This window comes from Oncorhynchus gorbuscha, linkage group LG16 (assembly GCF_021184085.1).
Source record: "Oncorhynchus gorbuscha isolate QuinsamMale2020 ecotype Even-year linkage group LG16, OgorEven_v1.0, whole genome shotgun sequence".
In the NCBI taxonomy this organism is placed as follows: domain Eukaryota; kingdom Metazoa; phylum Chordata; class Actinopteri; order Salmoniformes; family Salmonidae; genus Oncorhynchus; species Oncorhynchus gorbuscha.
In genome coordinates, this window is record NC_060188.1 from 57,219,006 (window position 1) to 57,242,880 (window position 23,875).

At 40.8% G+C, this 23,875-nt stretch overlaps 2 protein-coding genes across 5 annotated transcripts; both read left to right on the forward strand.

Annotated features, from left to right (window-relative positions):
• The first annotated feature begins 14 nt into the window (after positions 1–14).
• LOC123998619 (E3 ubiquitin-protein ligase rififylin-like) lies at positions 15–13,109 on the forward strand. 3 transcript variants are annotated; one of them, XM_046303652.1, is made up of 7 exons: positions 15–213; positions 2,953–3,131; positions 6,702–6,839; positions 7,173–7,481; positions 7,782–7,992; positions 8,229–8,252; positions 8,522–13,109. In XM_046303652.1, exons 2-7 carry the CDS (start codon positions 2,961–2,963, stop codon positions 8,701–8,703), a joined length of 1,035 nt encoding a protein of 344 aa, XP_046159608.1. In that variant the 5' UTR covers positions 15–213; positions 2,953–2,960; the 3' UTR covers positions 8,704–13,109. The 3 variants fall into 3 exon arrangements, with proteins under 3 accessions (XP_046159608.1, XP_046159607.1, XP_046159609.1); XM_046303651.1 differs by lacking the exon at positions 15–213 and adding an exon at positions 1,194–1,353; XM_046303653.1 differs by lacking the exon at positions 15–213 and adding an exon at positions 5,803–5,873 and having other exon boundaries at positions 2,993–3,131.
• A 258-nt stretch (positions 13,110–13,367) lies between these two features.
• Positions 13,368–21,954, forward strand: fkbp6 (FKBP prolyl isomerase 6). Of its 2 annotated transcripts, none has more exons than XM_046306612.1 (9): positions 13,368–13,797; positions 14,280–14,397; positions 15,668–15,757; positions 15,839–16,041; positions 16,312–16,431; positions 17,905–18,102; positions 18,600–18,736; positions 18,819–18,893; positions 21,684–21,954. In XM_046306612.1, exons 1-8 carry the CDS (start codon positions 13,726–13,728, stop codon positions 18,889–18,891), a joined length of 1,011 nt encoding a protein of 336 aa, XP_046162568.1. In that variant the 5' UTR covers positions 13,368–13,725; the 3' UTR covers positions 18,892–18,893; positions 21,684–21,954. The 2 variants fall into 2 exon arrangements, with proteins under 2 accessions (XP_046162568.1, XP_046162569.1); XM_046306613.1 differs by having other exon boundaries at positions 13,376–13,797; positions 18,627–18,736.
• Positions 21,955–23,875: the final 1,921 nt, after the last annotated feature.

Below are 23,875 nucleotides of genomic sequence, written 5' to 3' on the forward strand. Positions count from 1 at the left end.
GTCATTTCCTTGAAGAAGCTAGCTGTCCTCCATCAGTAGATTTTTAGCCAACCGGTTGTATGGCCAGACATCGAACAACACAGTGGACCAAGGCTACGCCAAAAACCTGGCTTTGAGACATCGCATGTGTGTGATTGATTCAACATTGATGCCAAACTGAACTCAGCAATACGAGATGGCTGTTACAAAGAGGATTTGCTCCGGGTCACCCAGGTAAGATCGCTTGCGCATCACTACGATCTGTCAAGCCAGTTAGAGTGAGGAATGTCAAAATCTCAGTTAGTTGTTGCATGATGTAAAATCATCACAAAATGGAGGCATACCCCCTACCTATATTGTTCAAAGATGCCACCCCTAATTTTTGTCCCATGCTTTTGGTAATGATCTGGGATATCCCATTCGAAATGGCTGGGTGGAATGAAACATCATGCAGCATCAGGACCATTCCTAAAGAAACGATCACACACGCCCTTGCGTCATACACAGGGATAGTTCAATGTAGACGACGTATCTCTCTATATTGTGTACGCACTTATGTAGCTATTATTTTGGAGGAAAAAAAATCAACTGATGATGGTTTGATTTCCATTTTGCAATGTGCGCTTTAGGAGGGCTATGCTACTTACCACTGTCCAATTTATTGTAGGCGTCACCACTACTCAGGCACATTGTAGTATAATTAAAACAACAATTGTTATAGATTGTATTAAATCAACACCCATTGTACAGTACATTTAGCCTACATCGATCCTAAGTGGGAGAGAAGTAGCCTATTGTATTTTGAAAATAGGCTAGGGAAGACAGCCAATAGGCCTGCCTATTCATTGTTGTGTTTTTAGAATATTTAATTTGAGTTTCTCTCAATAAGATGCCATGTACAACAGTATACCCCGCATTATTCATTAGATGAATGTATGACGATTTCAATACAAAATGACGCATTAATTGCCTTAAAATAATGATAGTCTACAAAAATAAAAATTCTGAGCATGAAAAATGTTTATTTACTTGACGAGTTTATTTTTGCCCTGATCCACCATGACATTAATCAGAGACCACCATTTCACAATTCCTAAGCACTACTAGACAGACTAGTTTGTGACTCACAGGTGCGCTGCTACTGTACTTTTTTTTTGTACAATTTCAAATATGGGGCGTGTGCTTCTTGCGAGGTTGGCAACGGGAGGCGATGATAGGCTAGGCGGGGAGTGGAAGCGCTGGGGAATGTTGCTGTGTCGGGTTCTTCCTGGAGTTTGCTGTTACAGAAAAGTCTCTTGGTAGCCTGCATTTCTCGTAGACTTTTCTAAATAGGCCACACAACAATTTTCTGTGCGTAAGCCTACCTGTCGACAGGTAAGACTTTTCATGTAATAAACTTGTCGGCAGGTTTCTTTTAGAGAGCCACAGAGTTGATACGTTGTTACAGTTCAGTTGGTAAGCAACATGCAGCATTTTCATATCAGGAATAGAACGTCAAACTATTGCCAGAAACAGAAACTGGAGGCGCATCACCGTAACTTCTACCGACGTTTTAGCGTTACAATCAAATGCGGCTAGTAAGGGTTGTACATAAAACCCAGGAAGTGGGATTAAGTTAACACAAGATCAATAGTATGATCTATGATTAAGTTAGAGGCAATGGACCAACCTTTTTTTAAATGACAACACACTGTAGGATTCAACTACAATAGCTATCGAAAACCCTTCTCCGTGTGTAGGGTTTTCAGCGGTTACATTCGCCCATGTGAACTACAATTCTGATATTGTGTTTTAATGTTTAGAACGATAATCATCGCGTTCAAATCGGTTTTCGAAACATGCTGATATGCCCCGTATCTTTCGTATCAGCAAGAAATAATCTTTAAAATAAAAATATACTTATTGTAGCAGTTTTGCACAGATCCACAAGCTATGTGTGCCTCCATTTGTAGAACTACTCTTCCTTCCCAGTTACACTTACACGCAGGTGTTCAGAGCAAACTAGATAGCTAATTATCACCGGTGGCTGCCTAGGCCTTCCGTCTTGTCTTTCGTAAACAAGTGAATGACATGGATATATGGCCTTGTGGGAATCCTAACCCTATAAAGATGTGTAGTAATTTAACCTTAAAAAACATTTGATTTCTCACTAATATGAAAGATACATTCGTTATTTTTCCAAGCCTATACATACAGTATAAAATTTAGCTATCAGCATTCACTCTCCTCACTCATACGTTTTAACAGTTAAGAAGTCTCGATTTTCTAACTTCCCCATTTGGCCCCTTTTAACTGAGGGAGAGTATCAGGCATGCATAATTCTAGCCCTGATAACAATGACACACAGCACTCTCATTGTTCCTGAACTCAGTTCGCCACCGATCTGATCATACATTTGTTCCTGTTTGCTCCTACTGTGATTCAGTCCGAGCGTAGGAGCAAATTATAGGCCATAATGGAAACAGCTCTGAATGTAGCTTAGAGTTGTTGAAATTGTGAGTTTTTTGCAGTGAATTAAAGTCCAAAGACTATCAGTTGTTTTCATTAAATTCATTTCAGGTTGTGCTTTACTTAAAAACTTGAAATGATGGCTGAAGGTTTCTTGGCTCTGTCCTATTTGAGTACAATCATTCCCCTGCGCACCACTGATAGAATCTCCGGCACTTGATTGCAGCAAAAGGAATGTAATACAAAGTCTTTATAATCTTGGGTTTGATTATATTATTTATTTAGAGTGTGAAATATTGCCCTTTCAATATCGATTGTTCCAAATAAAAACATTTCAGGTAACACAGAATGGGATTACAGTAGGTACACATCTACATAATTAATCTGAAAGCAATGCTACACTATTCTGCAATTCAATTTCCCTACTAGGCATCCTTTGTAATGTAAATCCGTAGAATTAGAATTAAGATTTCAATTCCATGAGAAAGTGATGTAATTTCCTGGGTATGTATTTTGTGTGAACAGGCAGGAGCATGTGGACATCCTGTTGTAGCTGGTCCTGTTTGGAACCTACCGCCACAGTGGAAGAAAACGGCAGCTCATGGCGCCAGGCCTACACAAACTCGGGCAACAGCCAATCCCCGATCTCTCCCGAACTTTTGTGCAAGGCCTGCGGAGGCCATTTTGACACCATCGCTATAAAGGTAAGAGGCACTGAACCAATGGGTAACAGCCTGATTAATATTGTAAAGGAGGGCCGGCTGGCCAGCTCTCATCTGAAATGTGGATAGCAGAGTGTGACTTGAAACTCTGGAACAGCATAGACCCAAGAGGATTTGATACAGATGAGCTGCTACAGACTCCAAAGTAACAGATTTGCTTTTCAACAGAATTACTAGAATTTAGACTTTTATGATTCACAGATTCACTATATCAATAACTGGGCCTGTACTAGTCAGTCTTAGAACACAGTGATGCTCACATTCTGGATTGTCAAATACAGCACTAGTCGACACTTCTACAATAGTGGCTGTATTTCTGAATCCATCAAAGCAGGAAGTTAAGGGCTGTTTAAATCACTAACAGATGTACACTACAGTTTAAAAGTTTGGGCTCACTTAGAAATATCCTTGTTTTTGAAAGAAAAGCACATTTTGTTTGTCCATTTAACATAACATCAGATTGATCAGAAATACAGTGTAGACATTGTTAATGTTGCAAATTACTTTTGTAGCTGGAAACGGCTGATATTTTTTTTATGGACTATCTACATAGGCGTGCAGAGGCCCATTATCAGCAACCATCACTCCTGTGTTCCAATGGCACGTTGTGTTAGCTAATCCAAGTTTATAATTTTAAAAGGCTCATTGATCATTAGAAAACCCTTTTGCAATTGTGTTAGCACAGCTGAAAACTGTTGATCTGATTTAAAGAAGCAATAAAACTGGCCTTCTTTAGACCAGTTGAGTATCTGGAGCATCAGCATTTGTGGGTTTGATTACAGGCTACAAATGGCCAGAAACAAATAACTTTCTTCTGCAACTTTCTTCTGAAACTTGATCTCCCGAAAGTCGTCTGTTCTTTCGACCAATCAAGTGGTCGACATTTTGGAACGTGTATTTTTATATATATATATATACACATACACATGTAACAGATGTGAAACGGCTAGCTTAGTTAGCGGTGGTTCGCGCTAAATAGCGTTTCAATTGGTGACGTCACTTGCTCTGAGACCTTGAAGTAGTAGTTCCCCTTACTCTGCAAGGGCCGCGGCTTTTGTGGAGCGATGGGTAACGATGCTTCGTGGGTGACTGTTGTTGATGTGTGTAGATGGTCCCTGGTATGGGCGAGGGGACGGTCTAAATTTATACTGTTACACACATACCCTATGTTTTTTAATAAAATCAACTATATTATTATCTGATGCTGTTTGATGAAATAAGACACAAATTACTCAAGAGGGAGCCAGAGATGAAGAGAGAAACGACTATCCTCCTCCTGCTGGCTTTCGTAGATTCTGCCATTACTCTCTTGAAGTTGCCGGTAATAGGCTACACGAGGAGTCGGCAACCTTCCTCATGTGGAATGCCAATTTATCTTACCATTTCTAACGAACTGCTTGCCACTTTTGTTTTTCATATGCACTTTTTTGTGGAACAGTTTCATTTAATTTATAACGCCTTTGAATCTCAAAATCATTGTCATGTGGTTAATCAAAGTTGTAAATGACAATGATACAAACCTAAAAGTATTGCCAATGCCAACGATGTAAAAATAGCCTACATAAAGCCAACAAATAAAAACATTGCAGCCTGCAGGTAGAAAATATCTTGATAAAAATAAATATCCTATAAATCACATTGGCTACACATGGCCTGTCTGCAACGAACTTGAAACATTGTATCAACTAGTTGTGTCCAGCCTGAAGCTCTTGCTAGCAAACTTGGAACATTGTATAAAATATTTTGGGCACTCAGAATTTACTGCACCAGTGAGCTCGGGACAGACACAACTGTATAAGATCTCATCAGGCAGATCTGTTTTATGACGTTTCCACTCGATCAGAGCATGACCTTGTTCCCTTTCACTCCAAGTGGTTATCGAAAGATTTTTCTAATACATTGAGGAAATATTGTCATTCTCAATGGATGTAAAAATAGACTTTGTTTGCTTGCTGTTTGAGGGGAAGAAAGCTCCACAGCTCATTAGTTGTGGTGCGTTAAACCAATCAGAAATACTATCAGATCCTCTAATGAGAACATTTATATGCCTACATTTGTGCGCAGGCCAGGTAGCCTATAGGCCTACTTCTATGCGTAATCAGGTGCGTGTCCTTACTCAACATTTGACCGTAGTGCTTCAAACAAAAGACAATGGACTAAATTGACAAAACTCGTAAATGGAAGGAAATAAACCAAAACTTGTTTCTCACAAGTGTAGCATAGGTTGTGGGCTCTGCAAACAACATGTCCACTATGACAATGAGAATGCTAAAAGACTGGACTAATAATATATTGAATGCATTAACAGAAATTACCATAACCATACAAACATTGTAAATTAGGAGTTGTTGGTAAATGTAGGCTGCTACTGGTTATATGTAATGGGGAATTGATAGACACTAACAATCAAGGCAAACGATTCACACAATGAGGGTATGAAACAATGAACGTGCACAAATTGGCGGGTGAGATACTTGTGTTGTGCATCTTAGCCACACTCCCCTTCTTCTTCTTGGACTGTGCCATCCCTGCGGCCTTCGCAATGGATTAGTTCACTGAGATGGGCGCGAATCCGACAGGTGTCTCGTGCCATAAAATGTTTTATATATATATTTGCTACTGCTTGACAAAAACAATCTCGGTCGACCAACAGCCTATCGACCAAACGATCTACCAGTCGACTAATTGGGGTCATCCCTACTTACATCACCAGTTTACATGGAGGTAAGATCTCATCTTTGCTATAAATTTGCCAAGAGCTGTGGGCCCGAGGTGACAATTATTTTTGTGAGAAGTTTTTGACTAGTTTTTAGTACAGTATAGATGCGGTAAAGAGGTAATGGAACGCAGACCGTGGGTGACAGGACGATGCCGGATTGGCACACATTCGACAAATCTCATCTAACAAAGTGAATATTCGTCAAATCCGTCATGATTGATGTATTATAACAGGCCCACAATGTGGTTACTACATTTTATTTGGATATATTGGCTGTTTTCGCTGGATAACATTTCGAAGTAGTCCATTTTCAGGTTTAGAAGAAGTGACTGCTAAATGCTAACTCCCGTTCATATAAGCTGGTAGCATAGCTAGCAGAGAGAAATTGGTGGTGGTAGTCAGTTGTTTTTAACTGCAATGCAGTTGATTGGTGACGATGACATAAACGTGTATTGGTGTTGACAGGCATTGTAATTTGATTTTTACATCAACATAGCATGTGTAATTCACACTGTATAACAATAGCCTAAATGTTGGCTAATTTCTTTGGAGGGGACAATCAGAAGAATCGGGATCTTTCCCCCCATGGCATCTTTCCTCCATGCGTTTCCATGTCATCTCTATTGATTTGGTCAAGGTCTATTGACCTCTTTACCGCATCTTTGGCGAACACTTTTGATTCAACTTCTCAACAATAAGGTTCTAGTCTAGTGCTCAGCTGGAACAAAAGGCTGTGTGGCGCACACACACAGAGTGTTATTCTTTCAGTGACCGTTCATTTCTTGGTAAGAGTTTCACCCTCACCCTCTTGTCCTCCTTTCTCCCTACCCCAGCATGTCTGTGTGGACTGCAAGAAGAACTTCTGTGGCCGCTGCTCGGTGCAGCTGGAGCCGCCATGCCCGCGCCTCTGCCACACATGTCAGCGATTTCACGGAACCCTCTTCGACCGCGCCCAGTTGATGAGACTCAAGGTGTGCTGCTTTTCTTTTTGTATTTAAAAACAAAAAATTTGAATGGAAAATAAACAAGGACACATGCATTAGGTTAAGCTACATATATAGTAGCTAAGTCAGGTGAAAGCTAAAGCAGTAACACTTTTCATTCTTTTACTCTTATCTGTGAAATAACACTTTAATTACAATTGCCAAATTGTATTAAGTTGTTGTCATGATGTTACATGAGTACATTAGTAACTGCATTATAAACATGGTAATGTAGTTGAGTTTTTTTTTTATTACACGAGGAGTAGGAAAAATATAAATAGTGTGTGTCAGATGAAATTCAACAATAACCCCAAAAATTAGGTGCGGGAGCTGCGTGACTACCTCCACCTGCACGAGGTGCCCACCCAGACGTGCCGGGAAAAGGAGGAGCTGGTTGAGCTAGTCTTGGGCCAGCAGACCCCCAGCACCAGCAGAAGCAGTGAGACCGTGTCCTCCCAGCCCGGGGCTCACAACAATGTCCCCTCCCCAGACACACCGTCCCCTCCCCAGACACAGGGCCCTACCAGCCCCGACACATTGAGCCCAGAGCAGCCAGAACAATCAGCCCCTGAGGCAGAATCAGAGCATATCTCTGATGAGGAAGAAGAGGAGGAGGATGAGGATGAAGAGGTAAACACTAAGTTCAAGGTTTTGGGATTGATTAATCAGTAGCTGTTAGATGGAGGGATGCCTATGACCACCAAGAGGATAATTGATGTCAGACAGCAGCAGAGACATCCAGAGACCACAAAAAATGCAATGTTATTATGATTTTTTTTCTAATTCCCTGTTTTAAAATGTAGCATACCACTGTTGTTGACAAACTCAAAGATGTGGAAAAATATACACGGGCCAGATAAAAGTAAAAGAGACCAGACAAAATACACATTACTATTCTGACCCACCTCCATGGTTGTCCTGTTCCTGCAGTCATCGGACAGCGAGGAGACCCTGATGCCCGGCCGCAGAGCCTCTCTGTCTGACCTGAGCCGCGTGGAGGATATCGAGGGCCTGAGCGTTCGCCAGCTCAAGGAGATCTTTGCCCGCAACTTTGTCAACTACAAAGGCTGCTGCGAGAAGTGGGAGCTGATGGAGAGGGTCACCCGCCTCTACAACGACCAGAAGGACCTCCAGAACCTAGGTGAGCATTTCCAGGATGTGGTCATGTGAGGCTCATTTGGTAAAAGCGCTAGCAATCCTAGGGATGTGGATGCCATTTCCTGCTGGGGTCACATGTATTAAAAAATATGCACTCACTGTAGGCTACTGTAAGTGTCTGCTAAATGGCATATACTGTATTATATCTGGGGATGATGTGGAATTTTATCCTGGATTTTAAAAAGTTAATATCAGTTCAATTCTTTTTCTTTTTTCCAGTTTCAAATACAAAAAATGAAGAAGGTAAGGGTCTTGTTTCAAGTTCAAAAGACAAGAGAATCGGTGTAGAAAACCATTTTACTGCCAAAGGGCTAGAACACAATTTGAGGAACACTTGAAGTTTATGTAAATCATACCATTGATCCGTAGTAACAATTTGGTCCCACACTGCTTAAATGTAACCTGTTATGGGCAACCTGCCAAATATAAAACAATGAAAGATTACCCAAATAGAGTTATTTAGACCACACTCAATAGAGACCTCTCCTCTTTTCCATGTCGTTGTTCCATAGACCCTGCAGCTCCCAAGAGCCAGGAAGAGAACCTCTGTCGGATCTGCATGGACTCTCCCATTGACTGTGTGCTGCTGGAGTGTGGCCACATGGTCACCTGCAGCAAGTGTGGCAAGCGCATGAGCGAGTGCCCCATCTGCAGACAGTACGTGGTACGGGCAGTGCACGTCTTCAGGTCCTGATGCATGGCCACAACGAGGGACACAGTGGATACCAGGGACAACATGGCATTGCTGCCACCACTGCTCAGAGATGGCATATTTTACAAGAATACACTCCTCTGTAATGCACACTCTCACTCATTCAATCTGTCTTCCTCTTGCTGGCATTCCAGAGAAATAACCTGCCTCCTCTTTTCTGGGTTCTCTGTTTTTCTACTCCACCTGAACCTATTGTTTCTACACTTTCAGCATTTTACAAGACCTCAATATTTCAGTACTATAACTTTATTGTTCAAAAGAGTTAGGTATCATGTATTCACATTGGTGCCAGTCAGACACCAAACTATATTGGCACTTTGCATGGGAGGGCAGCAGTACCTTTTCAAATTCTGAGGTTATTGGGTAGAGATCATGTTTATTTCAACCCCACACACAGGCAAGGTTATATTGCATTTTTCTGTCTTTGCATTTGTGTGCACGGGGAAACAACTGAGTTCCATAGCTGAGAAACACAGGGCCTTACTAGAGAGGGCATCGACTAACAAGCAAACGTATTTGTTCTAGCAATGAATGAAATGCTGAATCTTGGTAAGAGAGGGAACATGTTAGGCTACTCTGTTATGCATATCAATAGCAAAACAGAGTGGCCAGAATGGTGCTATTTGACTAGTGATTAACAACACTCGTAACAAAACAGAGTGGCCAGAATGGTGCTATTTGACTAGTGATTAGCAACACTCGTAACAAAACAGAATGGCCAAAATGGTGCTATGTGATTAGTGATTAACAACACTCGTAACAAAACAGAATGGCCAAAATGGTGCTATTTGACTAGTGATTAACAACACTCGTAACAAAACAGAATGGCCAAAATGGTGCTATTTGACCAATGGAAGCAACACTCAGGGCCCCATTTTGACAGTGCAAGTAAGCGGTGTGTATCGAGACCAAAATATCCAAAACCGTTTATTTCAAACCTTATCGCCTCAAGCAAGGCTTGGATATGAACGTGCTAATATTTGATGCATGGAATGCAGTAGTTGTGAAATTGGTGCATTAAGTGCAGCACGGAGTACTTGAAGTGGTAAGGTCTGTTTTGCGCCCTCCAATTGTCACACTTAAAGTTCAGTACCTGCAAACCAGCTGTTCTGTTAATTGGTTTTGTGGTCCAGAGAGCTATCTTTAGGTTGCAGTGCACTTGCTAAGCATAGAACCCAGGCCTTATCTGTCTTATTGGCGATCCTTCAGACACATCTGTGTGGTGGATGAACATAGCATCTTAGGAGTGGAAACAGCCCTTTAAACACACGAGTCTGCTTGTAGCTCACTGGAAGTACTTGAGGGTCAAGGAGGGGATAATGCTTGGCTTCATTCGCCCTTTTATGGTCAAATTACCCTTTTAACTTGCAGATATTGTATCAAAACTGGAACAGAACACGCATTGACTTGATGGTAATAGTTAATAGTTCTTTAAATGAGCCGCAATGGGGATCTTTTCTGAAATGTAAACCCGACACCGTAGATTTGCAGTTTCTTTTTTATTCTCTGGGGGTCATAAATTGTTTGAAGTTGGTTCCATGACCTTAGCCCAAATGAGTTTTGGGGTAAAGAGAACTGACCTCGTTAGCAGAATGTCTCCATTCCAAGGCTCTCACCACCTCTCTCTTATCAGCAAGTGCCCCAGAACAGAGTGCTCATTAACTTAGCTGACGTAGTGCACTGAATACACTCATTTCCTAATGACAAGTTGATTAAATGTATCTACTAGTTAAAAAGAAAAAAAGCTGTTTTCTGTGAATTTACTTTGTTTGTGGGGGTGTTTTAAAAGCTAGAATTGATCATTGAAACAATAACAAAGAGCCACCACGCCTCTGTTTCAGTATAAAGCTGAGGGATGGACATGGAGAAATGCAACCACTCTCAGATTCAGAGACAGAGCTAAGGACTGACCATCCATGATATCAAAGTTATAGTTTTAACCATGTTTTAAGGCTATACAGTGTTTGTTTAGATTTACATTGTTTATACACATTGAAGTAAAACAAGCTTATATTTTGGATTCTCATGGGGTATGACAAGTTAAACTAAGCTCATGAGGTATTTATATGTTATAATCTTCAAGAATCAATAGGTATATATCATTCATTAAATGGATGTAGCAACTAAGGATTCGAGCTTTAATGAGGATCTTGGTTAATTCTATTCCAACTCTAGGCAATTCAGTAAATGGATTGAGACTGAATTTATATGAAATTAGAGGCAATTTTATTACAGTGCATTTCTCAAATTGCCTGGAATTGAAATGGTTTGGCAGCCCTCTGCAACTTTTTATGGAACATGTTTTAAATTATAGAGAAACATAATGGTTTGCATTCAAATGGTCTTTCTACTGTATATCTTGTTTTATAGCTAATGAATGTACCATAAAACTGATCATGAGGAAAATGCACTTATACTAATTAATGTGTCTGTTTTAGGGAATGCGTATCCACTGGGATAGACTCCGTTTATCCCAGATACTTGGTCTGCCTGAACTGAATGTAACTGGTTTAAGTTGTTTACAATAACAAAACCATTTCTTACTGTGACTGCCAAATTGCCAATATCGCAAATAGATTTTACACTAGTCCGTTTATGTCTTTTGTCAATAACTGCTAATATCATGCAAGAACAATATGAATCATCTCATGTAGTTTGTAGAGAGCAGGTGAAACGAGATATGTCAGTGTCGTGAGACTAGATCTGGATCTTTTCACAAACATCCCATCACCCATCTTGTTTTTATCCTGGACATCAGTTTATACAAGCCAGGCTGTCAGTCAAGTCAGTTCTCTCTGAAGAGTGTTTTCTGTGCATGTGAAAACGTGTGTATACATTTAGCGAAACCCAACCCAAGATCTAAACATTCCAAACAGTAGAATGTACCTTAACAGAACACTCTTCATCAAAGAAAGCTAATATTTTCCACATATACTATAGCCCATGTACATGTGTAATGCTACTTGAGGACCTGATTTAAAGGCAAGGGCTGATAGAGGTTCAGTGCAGATGTGTTTGATCTCTATCAAATAATTTCCGGGTAACAATTAAGTACCTGATTGTTAAGTACTGATTGCTTTCATTTAAAATTGTCTAAAATAAATAAAAATAGCTTTTTAGCAAAGAGCAATTTCTCAAGCAAGAATTTTGCTATTACTCTGGGAGAGGAATGAGTGGGCACGGGGAAACTGAAAATGTTATTATTGGCAGAGGTTTGGAACTTAACTAATTTACCCCATGGTGATGACACCATGGAAGGCAAAAACTCCCACCAAAACAGGCTAAAACTTCAGGTGTTTTTTTTCAGACAGCTCTTACACTAAAAGGGTTATAATTTTCACACAGTATTATTCCAACCTCATTGTGGAAATGCGTATATATAAAACAAAGGATTATCATGTTTTTGACTGCACTGGGCCTTTAATAACAGTATATGAACTGTGTAGCAGATAACTAATTAGAATATTTCAAGAAATGTCTTCTAAATATTGCCTTCTTCCTGATGGTATTTCAATGGCTTTAAAAGGCACAAGATAAAACCTTAATGTCATGCGTGTGTGGGATGTTGGTGTCCCTAGTCTGCCACGAGAGTCCTGTAGTTCTTATTGCTGTCTGAGGACCTAGATATTAATATCAATTTGTTATTGGTGACTTTAAAATGGAGGTGTTTTGGTATTTGGAAGACAAATCAATCTACTATTGTGAAATGTTGGACGTGTTTAGAAAAATCAGACAATCTTATCATATCTGTGATTCTTTAACAGTGAGTTATAATTTTGGCAAATGCCTTGCTATGGAGAGTTGTGCTAAAGGTGATTAACAACACCTCCACTAGTTATTAGATAAGAACAAGGAAATTAGTCTGTTCTATCTCACCCCAGGGGGAAAAGGGTCATTATTAGCATATGAAGTTCAACTTTAATGGAAAGATTTGCATGTGTTTTTTTGGGGGGGAAAGGAAGACTGCTCTGACAAAAGGCAGTTTGAAAACACTTAGAATGACTCATAACTGTATGTGTGGAGAATTATTTGTGTTTCGTATACTCTGATGATTTAACTTTGTTCAACAACTGTGAAATTGTATATAATAATCCCATGCGACAGTATCATTTTAAATATTATTGAGCGTGTTGTACATTTGTGAAATTACTAGCATGGACTATTGCCTTTGTTGTAGTTTAAATATGTATTCAGTAGTATTGGCTAAATGAGCTAAATGCTGGATCAGTTCTTAACTACAATGGAAGCTAATAGGATTTATAAATCAGAAAAACCTATATTTTTGAAAATGTATTAAACATATTGATGTTCTTGTGCATATATTTTGTTGGACATTTTTTATATTGATAAAAATATAATAAAGTACCCCAACAGACTTATAAACTCTATTTGTACATTGGGCTTTTCTATGACCATAGACTATAATTAAGCCTATGAAAAACCTCAAAGAAAATTGTGCAAAAGGAGATGTCAACCGCTTAATAGGTTTCTGGTTGTGATTGAATAATGTCAAAAGGTCAGTGATCCTTGGGATGTCCCTCCCTGCACTAAATCTGTCAACTTCAATGAGGTGACATCCCAATGATTCCGTATAGCAATGCATCAGTGCACCCAAAGAGGAAATCCAGAACAAAGACGGTACAGTTTGAAGAAATCCCAGATCACACTTGTAGGCGAATCACCGCGACGTTGGCAAGCTAAATTTATGCGTAGAATCACGTCATCTGGTCTAAAAGTCTCGCACCGAACTGCATATATGCAGGCCATCAAATCAACGTCACTCCATTATAAAGTTGTTTTTGACGACAACGCAAACGTGTCAGTTTGTCATTTCACGAGGTTGGAGTAAAACCACGTTCAACTACTTAGATAGGTTGTGCCATTAGATTTCAAGACAATTAACAACTAAGGAAGATTTTTTGAAATCTCTCATTGACTTTTATTATTTTATAGAGTTAAATGCTAGCACAGTGTAATTGAAATTTGCAATCATCTTTCGATGAAATGATGTCAGCGAACGGACTGTCGACCAGAATTCAGCAGTTTTTGGATCCCCACGCGCTGGCACATACTCCGGTAAAGAGATGAATGGGAGGCTAGCCAGTGTCAAAATATGGCTATGGCTAGTTATCGCCAGCGAGTTAGCTACATCATGTGATCTCAACATGTTAACAGTTATTTGCTAAACTTCACACCTTCATATCAATAGGGAGGTTTCATATACCAATCTATTGAGGACTGGCTACACTTTAAGTTGTATTAAATAAATGTATAGAAATCTGTGTGCGTAGTTCTCGCTAGCAAGCGAACTAGCAAAGACTAGCCACATATTGTGCTGCTGCAGCAGCCTTGCGAGCTTGATCTCTCACGCAAATTATTTTTGCTCCATGTGCCACCTTGCTGAATTTATTTTCAACTAGCTATTTATGTAATATATAAAACGGTGTTTTGACAAGTCGTTTTTTTTGTGCCCCCCCCCTTTTTTTTGAAGGGTTGAAAACAATCAACCAAGGGTCAGGGATGGTGTTCACTTTAAAACTTGTGTCTATTGTTGTCAGAGCCCTTTCCACCGCCTCGGCCAGCAGATGCAGGACATCTTGGGCGATGGAGGGATCCTGAAGGAAGTGGTCCAACCTGGAGAAGGCCCACCAGTGCCAAGAGATTCATCTGTATCAAGTACCTTCATATAATAATCTTTTCTTTAGGTTCCCTTTCAACAGGGGTCTCCAAGAGGTCAATCGTGAGCTACCAGTAGCTCGCAGCCCACCTATGAGTAGCTTGCCAAACAATTCTGAAAGTATATGCAATTTGACCAGTATCAGACACTTCAAGCTCCCAGCTACTATCTAATCCGGGGGGTTTGCCCTACACAGCTGATTCAAATAATCAAAGCTTGACAATGAGTTGGTTATTTTAATCAGCTGTGTAGTGCTAGGGCAAGAAACAAAATGTACACGGGGGGCGGGGCATAACATGACCGTGTTTGGGAAACCCTGATCTGATCAATGCAACATTGACATTGTCCCACCCCGGTTAGCCACTATTGGCTTAAAAAGCCAAACCAAACGTAATATCTGTCAATTATGCCCCGTCTGTCTGTGTGGTGCGCACATTTCTGTCACTCTGTGTGTATCCATTTGATGTGATAACCATCTTGTGGGTTGACAGAAATAATATCTCCAAAACCTTCGTAATTAAATGCATGCTAACCTGGCAGAAGTACACTACCATTCAAAAGTTTGGGGTCACTTAGAAATGTCCTTGTTTTTGAGAGAAAAGCATTTTTTTTGTCCATTAAAATAACATCACATTTATCAGACATACAGTGTAGACATGGTTTCTTTCAAAAACACGGACATTCTAAGTGACCCCAAACTTTTGAACGGGAGTGTATATCATGAGGAAGTATATAATTTGTATCTATTATTAACTATGCCATGAAATGAGCAGCAGCAGTACCTTCTCTAGACCGGCACATTTCTCACTTGCTTGATGCACAATTAAAGGGGAATTACACTGAGAAATATATGTTAGTTTTATTCCAGACCTAAAAAAGTAGTATTCTGATGTGATTTAGCAATTGACATGGACTCAGAACATTTCATTTTGTTGTTGTATCTAAAGTCTGGAAAGATACAACTGAGAGAACATAATTTGGGAAAACAGTGCAGTACATTCTCATATCAACTACTGACCTGGGGAAGAGTTGCAGGGGAGAGAAGAACAATGTGCCTCTTTGACAGCTGGAATTATTTTTCTGGCTCGCAATATGTTTAATTTTTTCAATGAATGCCTCATGCTAGAAAAGGTTGTAGACCCCTACGTTACAATGTAGCCTAAAGCATATGTATTGCATATTTATTGGGACAAAATGCAATCAATCACACCTTAGGGACACACCACATGTTTTTTGTGCCGATTTGAACCCCTGCTAATATTCCTTCAGTCCATTTCTCTGGATTTTTGGAGTACTCTGACCGACCATTTGAGACCACCAGCCATCTGAAGTACCCTCGAATGATGAAGCTTGGAAGAGGTAAGCTGTAGCCTATGGCACTCTGAGATAACTGGTTTTCGTATGTGGCTTCATAAACAATTAGTACACCTTACCTTACAGACGTGACTCTGTGTGGCCTTGAGCTTGGTATTCTGACCATGAGGAAGGGAGAGTTCTCTCGTTTTCTCTTCCTGCCTGAGTACGCCTATGGAGCGATGGGCTGCCCTCCACTCATTCCTCCTGTAGCCACTGTGCTCTACGAGGTGCAGGTCCTCGACTTCCTCGACTCGGCCGAAGTGGATGAGTTCTTCGCAATGAGTCCGGTGAGGACACTAGGAGCCTTTTTATTTAGTCAGGGCGGTATCTCTCAAAGTTGGTAGCGATAACCTCCAGGACCAGGGGATTTTTTGTAACAGATAATGTCAACCTACCTCGTGGAAGGAGCTAAGATATGTTATTGGGTTAAATAGAGATTCAGAAACATGTTGCGGTTGTACAATTTTACTGAAGGGACTATTTCAGGTCATCTCTGCTTACTGGGGATTAATTGTGACTTTGTTGGCTGCCGCTCCCAAACCCCTCTCTTCTGCCAGGAGGAGCAGAACACGGCTCCTCTGTCCATGCTCCTCAACGTGGTCGACACAGAGCGCAGCTTTGGCAACCGCTGCTTCAACCACAGTCGCTTCGAGGACGCCAAAGATCGCTACAAGCAGGTAGCGTCAGAAAAACGCATCAGTCACGTCCTAAATGTTATGTCCTCGAATGAGCCCCTTCATTTTAGTTTCAGCATTATTTTATGATGAAGCATCACTTCAACTTTCCATGTATGTGAATGAATGAGAGGGGTGATGGTGATGCTTATGTTTTGCTTCCCTGTCATAAGTGTTGAGTTTCATAAGCATACTGCCGTGTGTGTGAAATTTGACAAGCACACTGTTGTGTGTATGAGTGCGTTTAGTGTGTACACGCACTACTGTGTCTACGTAGAAGTGTACGTGTGAATACATTTCTACTTATTGATGTATACGTACAGTTGAAGTCGGAAGTTTACTTACACCGTAGCCAAATCCATTTAAACTCAGTTTTTCACAATTCCTGGCATTTAATCCTAGTAAAAATTCCATGTCTTAGGTCAGTTAGGATCACAACTTTATTTTAAGAATGACATGTCAGAATAATAGTAGAGTGATTTATTTCAGCTTTTTATTTCTTTCATCACATTCCCAGTGGGTCAGAAGTTTGCATATATTAGTATTTGGTAGCATTGCCGTTAAATTGTTTAACTTGGGTCAAATGTTTCAGGGAGCCTTCCACGAGCTTCCCACAATAAGTTGGGTGAATTTTGGCCCATTTCTCCTGACAGAGCTGGTGTAACTGAGTCAGGTTTGTTGGCCTCCTTACTCGCACACGCTTTTTCAGTTCTGCCCACAAATATTCTATAGGATTGAGGTCAGGGCTTTGTGATGGCCACTCCAATACCTTGACTTTGTTGCCCTTAAGCCTTTTTGCCACAACTTTGGAAGTATGCTTAGGGTCATTGTCCATTTGGAAGACCCATTTTCAACCAAGCTTTGAACTTCCTGACTGATGTCTTGAGATGTTACTTCAATATATCCATATAATTTTCCTCCCTCATAACGCCATCTATTTTCTGAGGTGCACCAGTCCCTCCTGCAGCAAAGCACCCCCACAAATGATGCTGCCACCCCCGTGCTTCACGGTTGGGATGGTGTTCTTCGGCTTGCAAGCCTTCCCTTTTTCCTCCAAACACAACGATGGTCATTATGGCCAAACAGTTCTATTTTTGTTTCATCAGACCAGAGGAAATTTCCCCAAAATGAACAATCAATGTCAAATGATGTCAATTAGCCTATCAGAAGCTTCTAAAGCCATGTCATAGTTTTCTGGAATTTTCGAAACCTGTTCAAAGGCACAGTCAACTTAGTGTATGTACATTTCTGACCCACTGGAATTGTGATACAGTGAAATAATCTGTCTGTAAACAATTGTTGGAAAAATTACTATTGTCATGCGCACAGTAGATGTCCTAACCGACTTGCCATAACTATAGTTTGTTAACAAGAAATATGTGGAGGGGTTGAAAAATGAGTTTTAATGACTCCAACTTAAGTGTATGTAAACTTCAGACTTCAACTGTATTACCTCTCCAACCTCTCTCTGGCCAGGCTGTCACTCTGCTGGGGAATCGGAAGGCGGAGGATGAGGAGGAGAAGAGGAGCATTGTGGCGGGGCAGCTGCCCATCTACCTCAACCTGTCGTTGACCCAGCTCCGCCTGGACAGGCCCCTGAAAGCCCTGGAGTATGGCCACAAGGCCTTGAAGATCGACCCCAACAACACCAAGGCCCTGTTCCGCTGTGGTCAGGTCAGACCCTCAGGGCGGGGTGAATTTATATTCATGTGTGTGCCTACTATATATGTGATTGTTTTTGGCATCATGGTTTGGCCTTTGGATATGAAATATAGGTGAGCTGAAGGAGATCCACACAAATGTTATCTTTATTTAGTAAGAAAATAAATCTATCAGGTGGTGCATTTAGTATGATCATATGTTTAATGGATAACCATTGCATTAATAGCGTCTCATAATGATTCTAAAACGTATATGTTCCCTTTTTCACACATTTGAGTTTTGCATGTTTGGCGAAAGCTCACTTGTGGAAAGCTCACTTGTGGAAAGAATCAGTCACAGGGAAGATCTCAATTGTATTCTCCAAGCGTCCTCTCTCCTTGTCTCATTCTCAAAACCCATTGGAGGAGAAAGCCAGAGGTACCGCCCCTCTTACCTTCTCCTCCAATGGGTTTTTGAGAAGGAGACAAGGAGAGAGTCCGATGGTGTATGCAATTGAGATCTTCCTACAGATGTTTCAACCAGAGGGTTTTCCTCAGGCCTATTTGGAGTTGTTTGACTTTGAGAAAGCCCAGGATTACCTCATGATGGCTCAGGCCAACAAACCTTTTGACGTCGACATCAACAATCTCCTGAGGAAGCTTGCCATGTAAGATAATAGTCCTGACATTCATTGTTTTTTTCCCCCTTGCGGCGCATATGACTCAACTAAAATATTGTTATTTTTGCAGACACTACAAGGACTGTTTGGACAAAGAGAAAGAGCTGTGCTCCAAGATGTTTGCTGACTTTGTGAAGAAGTGAAGGTGACATGTTAGTTAGCGAGTGTGTCCTTTGTCATGTAAATGCACCCATCCGTTTCCACTCTGGTAGTCATTCCTGTGCTAGCCGCAGGAGGGCGCTGTAGGAACAATGCAATCCAAAAGCATTGATTGATTGATTGATTCCTACATACAGTACATATCTTACTATTGGTATCCAGTTCACATAGTTGCCCCTTTTCACTCCCTTTTAGTGAGAGATAATGTTCCATCGATGCACATCTAAGACAACCCAATCTAGTGGGTTTTAATGTCATATTTCCATGTTCCTGACTGTATACAGTTTGTCTATTTTTAATGAAAGTAGGTGACTATTATTACAGGCTTTAGGGCAATATATTTGAATTTGATTTGTATCATTTTGAGTGATTTTCAGTAGCGTGTGTTGGTTGGTAGAAATGCCTTGGACATGCCCTGTATTGCATTGGAATTCTATCCTGATTTAGTATCTGATCATGTATCTGATCATGTACGATAGATGTGTGCGTCCAAGCTGAATTACCCCCACCACAACATGAAACCCACAAACAAAAACCCTAATATGATCAATTTGATGTCTTTCAAAAACAAGCACATTTCTAAGTGACCCCAAACTTTTGAATGGTAGTATAAATATATATTTGAAAAATATATTTATATATTTTTTATATATTTATACTACCATTCACAAGTTTGGGGTCACTTAGAAATGTGCTTGTTTTTGAAAGACATCAAATTTATCATAAATACAGTTTAGACACTGTTAATGTTGTAAATGACTATTGTAGCTGGAAACGGCAGATTTTTTTATTTTTATGGAGTATACATTTATCAGCAACCATCACTCCTGTGTTCCAATGGCACGTTGTGTTAGCTAATCCAAGTTTATAATTTTAAAAGGCCAATCGATCATTAGAAAACCCTTTTGCAATTATGTTAACCCAGCTGAAAACTGTTGATCTGATTAAAGAAGCAATACAACTGGCCTTCTTTAGACTAGTTGAGTATCTGGAGCATCGGCATTTGTGGGTTTAATTACAGGTGCAAAAATAACTTTTTTTTTAATGAAACATAATGAGACACTTGAGGACTTTTGAGATGCACCCTTCAGGTTCCTCAGCTCTTGGGGAATGGGTACTGCCCTGGGCTACAGGATGTTGTGAAGAGCTAAGTAACAGGAGACGCGGTTCCCACTTCACACTGCGCGCACATCTTACCCCAAACAAACACCAAGACTCTTTTCGGTCTGTCAGATTGTGTAAAAAAATGAATTTTAAGTGCCTCCCGGGTGGCGTAGTGTTTAAGGGCGCTGTACTGCAGCGCCAGCTGTGCCACCAGAGACTCTGGGTTCGCGTCCAGGCTCTGTCGTAACCGGCCGCGACCGGGAGTTCCATAGGGCGACACACAATTGGCCTAGCGTCGTCCGGGTTAGGGAGGGTTTGGCCGGTAGGGATATCCTTGTCTCATCGCGCACCAGTGACTCCTGTGGCGGGCTGGGCGCAGTGCACGCTAACCAAGGTTGCCAGGTGCAAGGTATTTCCTCTGACTCATTGGTGCGGCTGGATTCCGGGTTGGATGCGCGCTGTGTTAAGAAGCAGTGCGGCTTGGCTGGGTTGTGTATCGGAGGACGCATGACTTTCAACCTTCATCTCTCCCGAGCCCGTACGGGAGTTGTAGCGATGAGACAAGATAGTAGCTACTAACAATTGGATACCACGAAATTGGGGAGAAAAAGGGGTAAAAAATAAAATGAATAAAAAAATTAAAATATAGTTTAAAAATCCACCAGACCACCATCGAATCAAGCGCCACAGCTCTTTCCAAAACCTCATCCGATCTTAGAAAAAGTGCCACATGTAACTAACACAATTGCAAAAGGTTTTTCTAATTAGCCTTTTTAAAATGATAAACTTGGATTGGGGACGAAATTAACACAATGTGCCATTGGAACACAGGAGTGATTGTTGCTGATAATGCGTCTCCGTATGCCTATGAAGATATTCTTTTAAAAATCAGACAATACCAGCTACAATAGTCATTTACAACATTAACAATGTCTACGCTGTATTTCTGATCAATTTGATGTTATTTTAATGGACAAAATTAGCTTTTCTTTCAAAAACAAGGACATTTCTAAGTGACCCCAACCTTTTGAACAGTGTGTGTGTGTATATAAACACAATGTCAGATTTAGTATTTTATAGCTCAGTGTTGTAGACGACTACTAAGACATCCACCTTGTTTTTAGGGTATAGATATTTACAGCGATAACTTCTAGTGAGAAGTGAGTTAAGGGTGCTAAGAAGCGTAATGGCCATGATAGTGTGCTATGGGCTTAGAGAGCTCATGTGGAATTGGAAGATGCATCATGAGATCCACTGGCAGCTCACATAAAGAGAAATTTCAGTTATCTATACTCAACACGATGACAGACTGAATCTCGAGTGTGATTTGTCGGGAGCATGTTTTTTTCCAGAGGTACATAAATATGCATATGTTCCAGACACTTGTACATAAAATGCCCGGCGCAGCAGAAAATGTCAGCAGTGCAGAAAGGCCTCTGCTTGCTCTTTCAGCTTCAAGTGGCAGCGCTCTCTTAAGATCAAAGGCTTCAGAGGGTAATTCGGGAATCATGTTAACTACATGCTCTGGGTGCTCTTCAAAGGGCTTGAGCACACTCCAGTTCGGCTGAGGTATCCTCCCTGTATCACATGGTGGGATCTGCCCTGCTTGCGTTCCAGACGTGTGTGAAAAGAGCGGTGTCTGGAGCTAAATTTTGGACTCATTCTGTTGCAGGTGATGGTGTATGTGGAACTTAAAGTCAACACCAAAGACTCTCACAAGCCTCACTACAATATGTAGATATATTCACTTTGATTTAAAGTTTTTTTGTTCATAATGTACCAAAATGTAGAAAGCTATTCTGTACACCAAATCCAACTGCAATTGGACACAGAGTGAAATTATAGAGTGAAAAAATGTATTTTTGTGTTCATCTTACAATATTTTCAGGGGCCATGGTTGTTTATTGAGATATATTCAAGAAGTAAAGCCTCTTTCCAAAACATACCGTTATCTTGTCTTACTTGTCTGAATAAACATATTCTCCTAGTGATTCAAGCAATTCTCAGAAAAAGGATCAATACAATGTATTCCTGGGGAAAGCTGAATTGGAGGACGTTCTTCATCCAGTTGGAATCACGTGCTGGTTTTACAAGGCAGATTTCTTCATACCATTGACAAACTCTTCAGCCACACTAGGAGTAGCTTTCAGGCATTCTTGTTCAACAAATTAAATGTTACAATTATCAATTTAGCTGTTTCATTATGCAGACAGCGGCATTAAATCACCCTGGTTTTGACACCAAACTCATAAAATCACATTTGGATGTTATGCCTGATTGTATTCGGCTCTCAATCATAACTCTCATGTACTCACACAAGTTAATGATGTATTTAGTGTTGGGGGCAACAAAATGTACTTCTAGAAGCTCCCATAAAGCCAGACACCCATCCATATATTTTTATTAAATGAAAAGGTTCTACTATTGGTAGAACTTGTTTGCCATGGTGGCCAGTGAGTCTGTTCACTCCGCTCTGTCGGTTAACATCCAGTGCTCCCAGTATGTAATCACTGGAAAGAATGACAACTCTGGGCATTCACCATGGCTGAGCATTATCACTTCATCTACCAAATTAACCTGGCGGTTTCAGAAACCATAGATGAGGAATTTCTTTAACCGGACTACAGTTTACATGTGGCCCTTTTTCTAAGATCGGAGGAGGTTTTGGAAAGAGCTGTGGCGCTTGAGTTGATGGTGGTCTGGTCGTCAAGTGTCTCATTTTGTTTCCTTAATTTACACTGGTGTGAAAGAACTGGACAAGTGCATGAACATTCCTTTAGGGTATCCACTCTATTGCTTTAACCTGTGTTTTCAGATCTGTGCAGTTGGGAGTAGGGGGGGGAAAGGGAGGAAGCCACATGAGACCTGAGATTTATCCTAGATGTTGACCTGTTAGGCTGGGCGTGGGGCGGGATTGTCCGCAGAGCGCCCGGGCAATGTGGCTTCTGTCTACGGTTGTCGTTCCAAGAGCGAGCGTGCCATGTGTGTTTAGCGAGTGTGCCTCAGCAAGGATCTTTGTCGGAGACCTTCAGCAAAAAAAAAAGTGTTTGGCTTTTTAACCACGTGTTAAGCAGAGAAACTCTCCCACCCAGTGTTTGTTTAAAGTGGTCGCTGTTCGTGAGATGGCTCCATCATTACAGTGGACCCAGAGGCATTCCAATTATTCTGTAATATGATTGGAAGGGAAACCATGATGTTTTTACTGCTGAAGGAGTCAAGTCAATGAAGTCTTGTCTAAAAGGCTAGAGCTGCTCATTTATTAATGTCTAGGTCTATAGTCATTGGTGCAGGTTGAAGACAACCCGTTTTATAATGTGATCAGGCATTTGAAATGAGGTGGGAAGATCTTGTGGAGTGTCGCTCCTCTGTGGGTTAGATTGTCAACAACACTAACTAGGATGAGATCATTTAAATGTAGTTGATGCTTTGTAAATTGTGCTTTGAAAAAACTTCAGGCTAAATGTGGAATAGGTGTTGCCAGTTACATTTTCACCTTTCAACAATAGACTTCCAGCACTTTCAAATTCAATGTTTCTCTGTTGCGTAGTAGTATCATACGCAGATGGAAGACCGCACATCTGTCCACAATACTGTTCAGCTCATACACAGGTATGGGCCTATCTGGGAGGACAGAAGGCCAGGGTTCAGTGCCATGCTGTTGGTTTGGTCCACATGTCTCAGGCTTGGAGCTACAAAAACTTCAACCCTTATTTCTCACTCTCTTACTGTTCAGTTCCATTTCAGGGATATACTTTGCCTGTGATTTGAGTTGTTACCCCCCCCCGTGTGTCTGTCCTATTGACTTTAAAAGGATGAGTGCAGGCTTATTTGAATCAGGACTCATCCAAATTCACTTTAGCATGA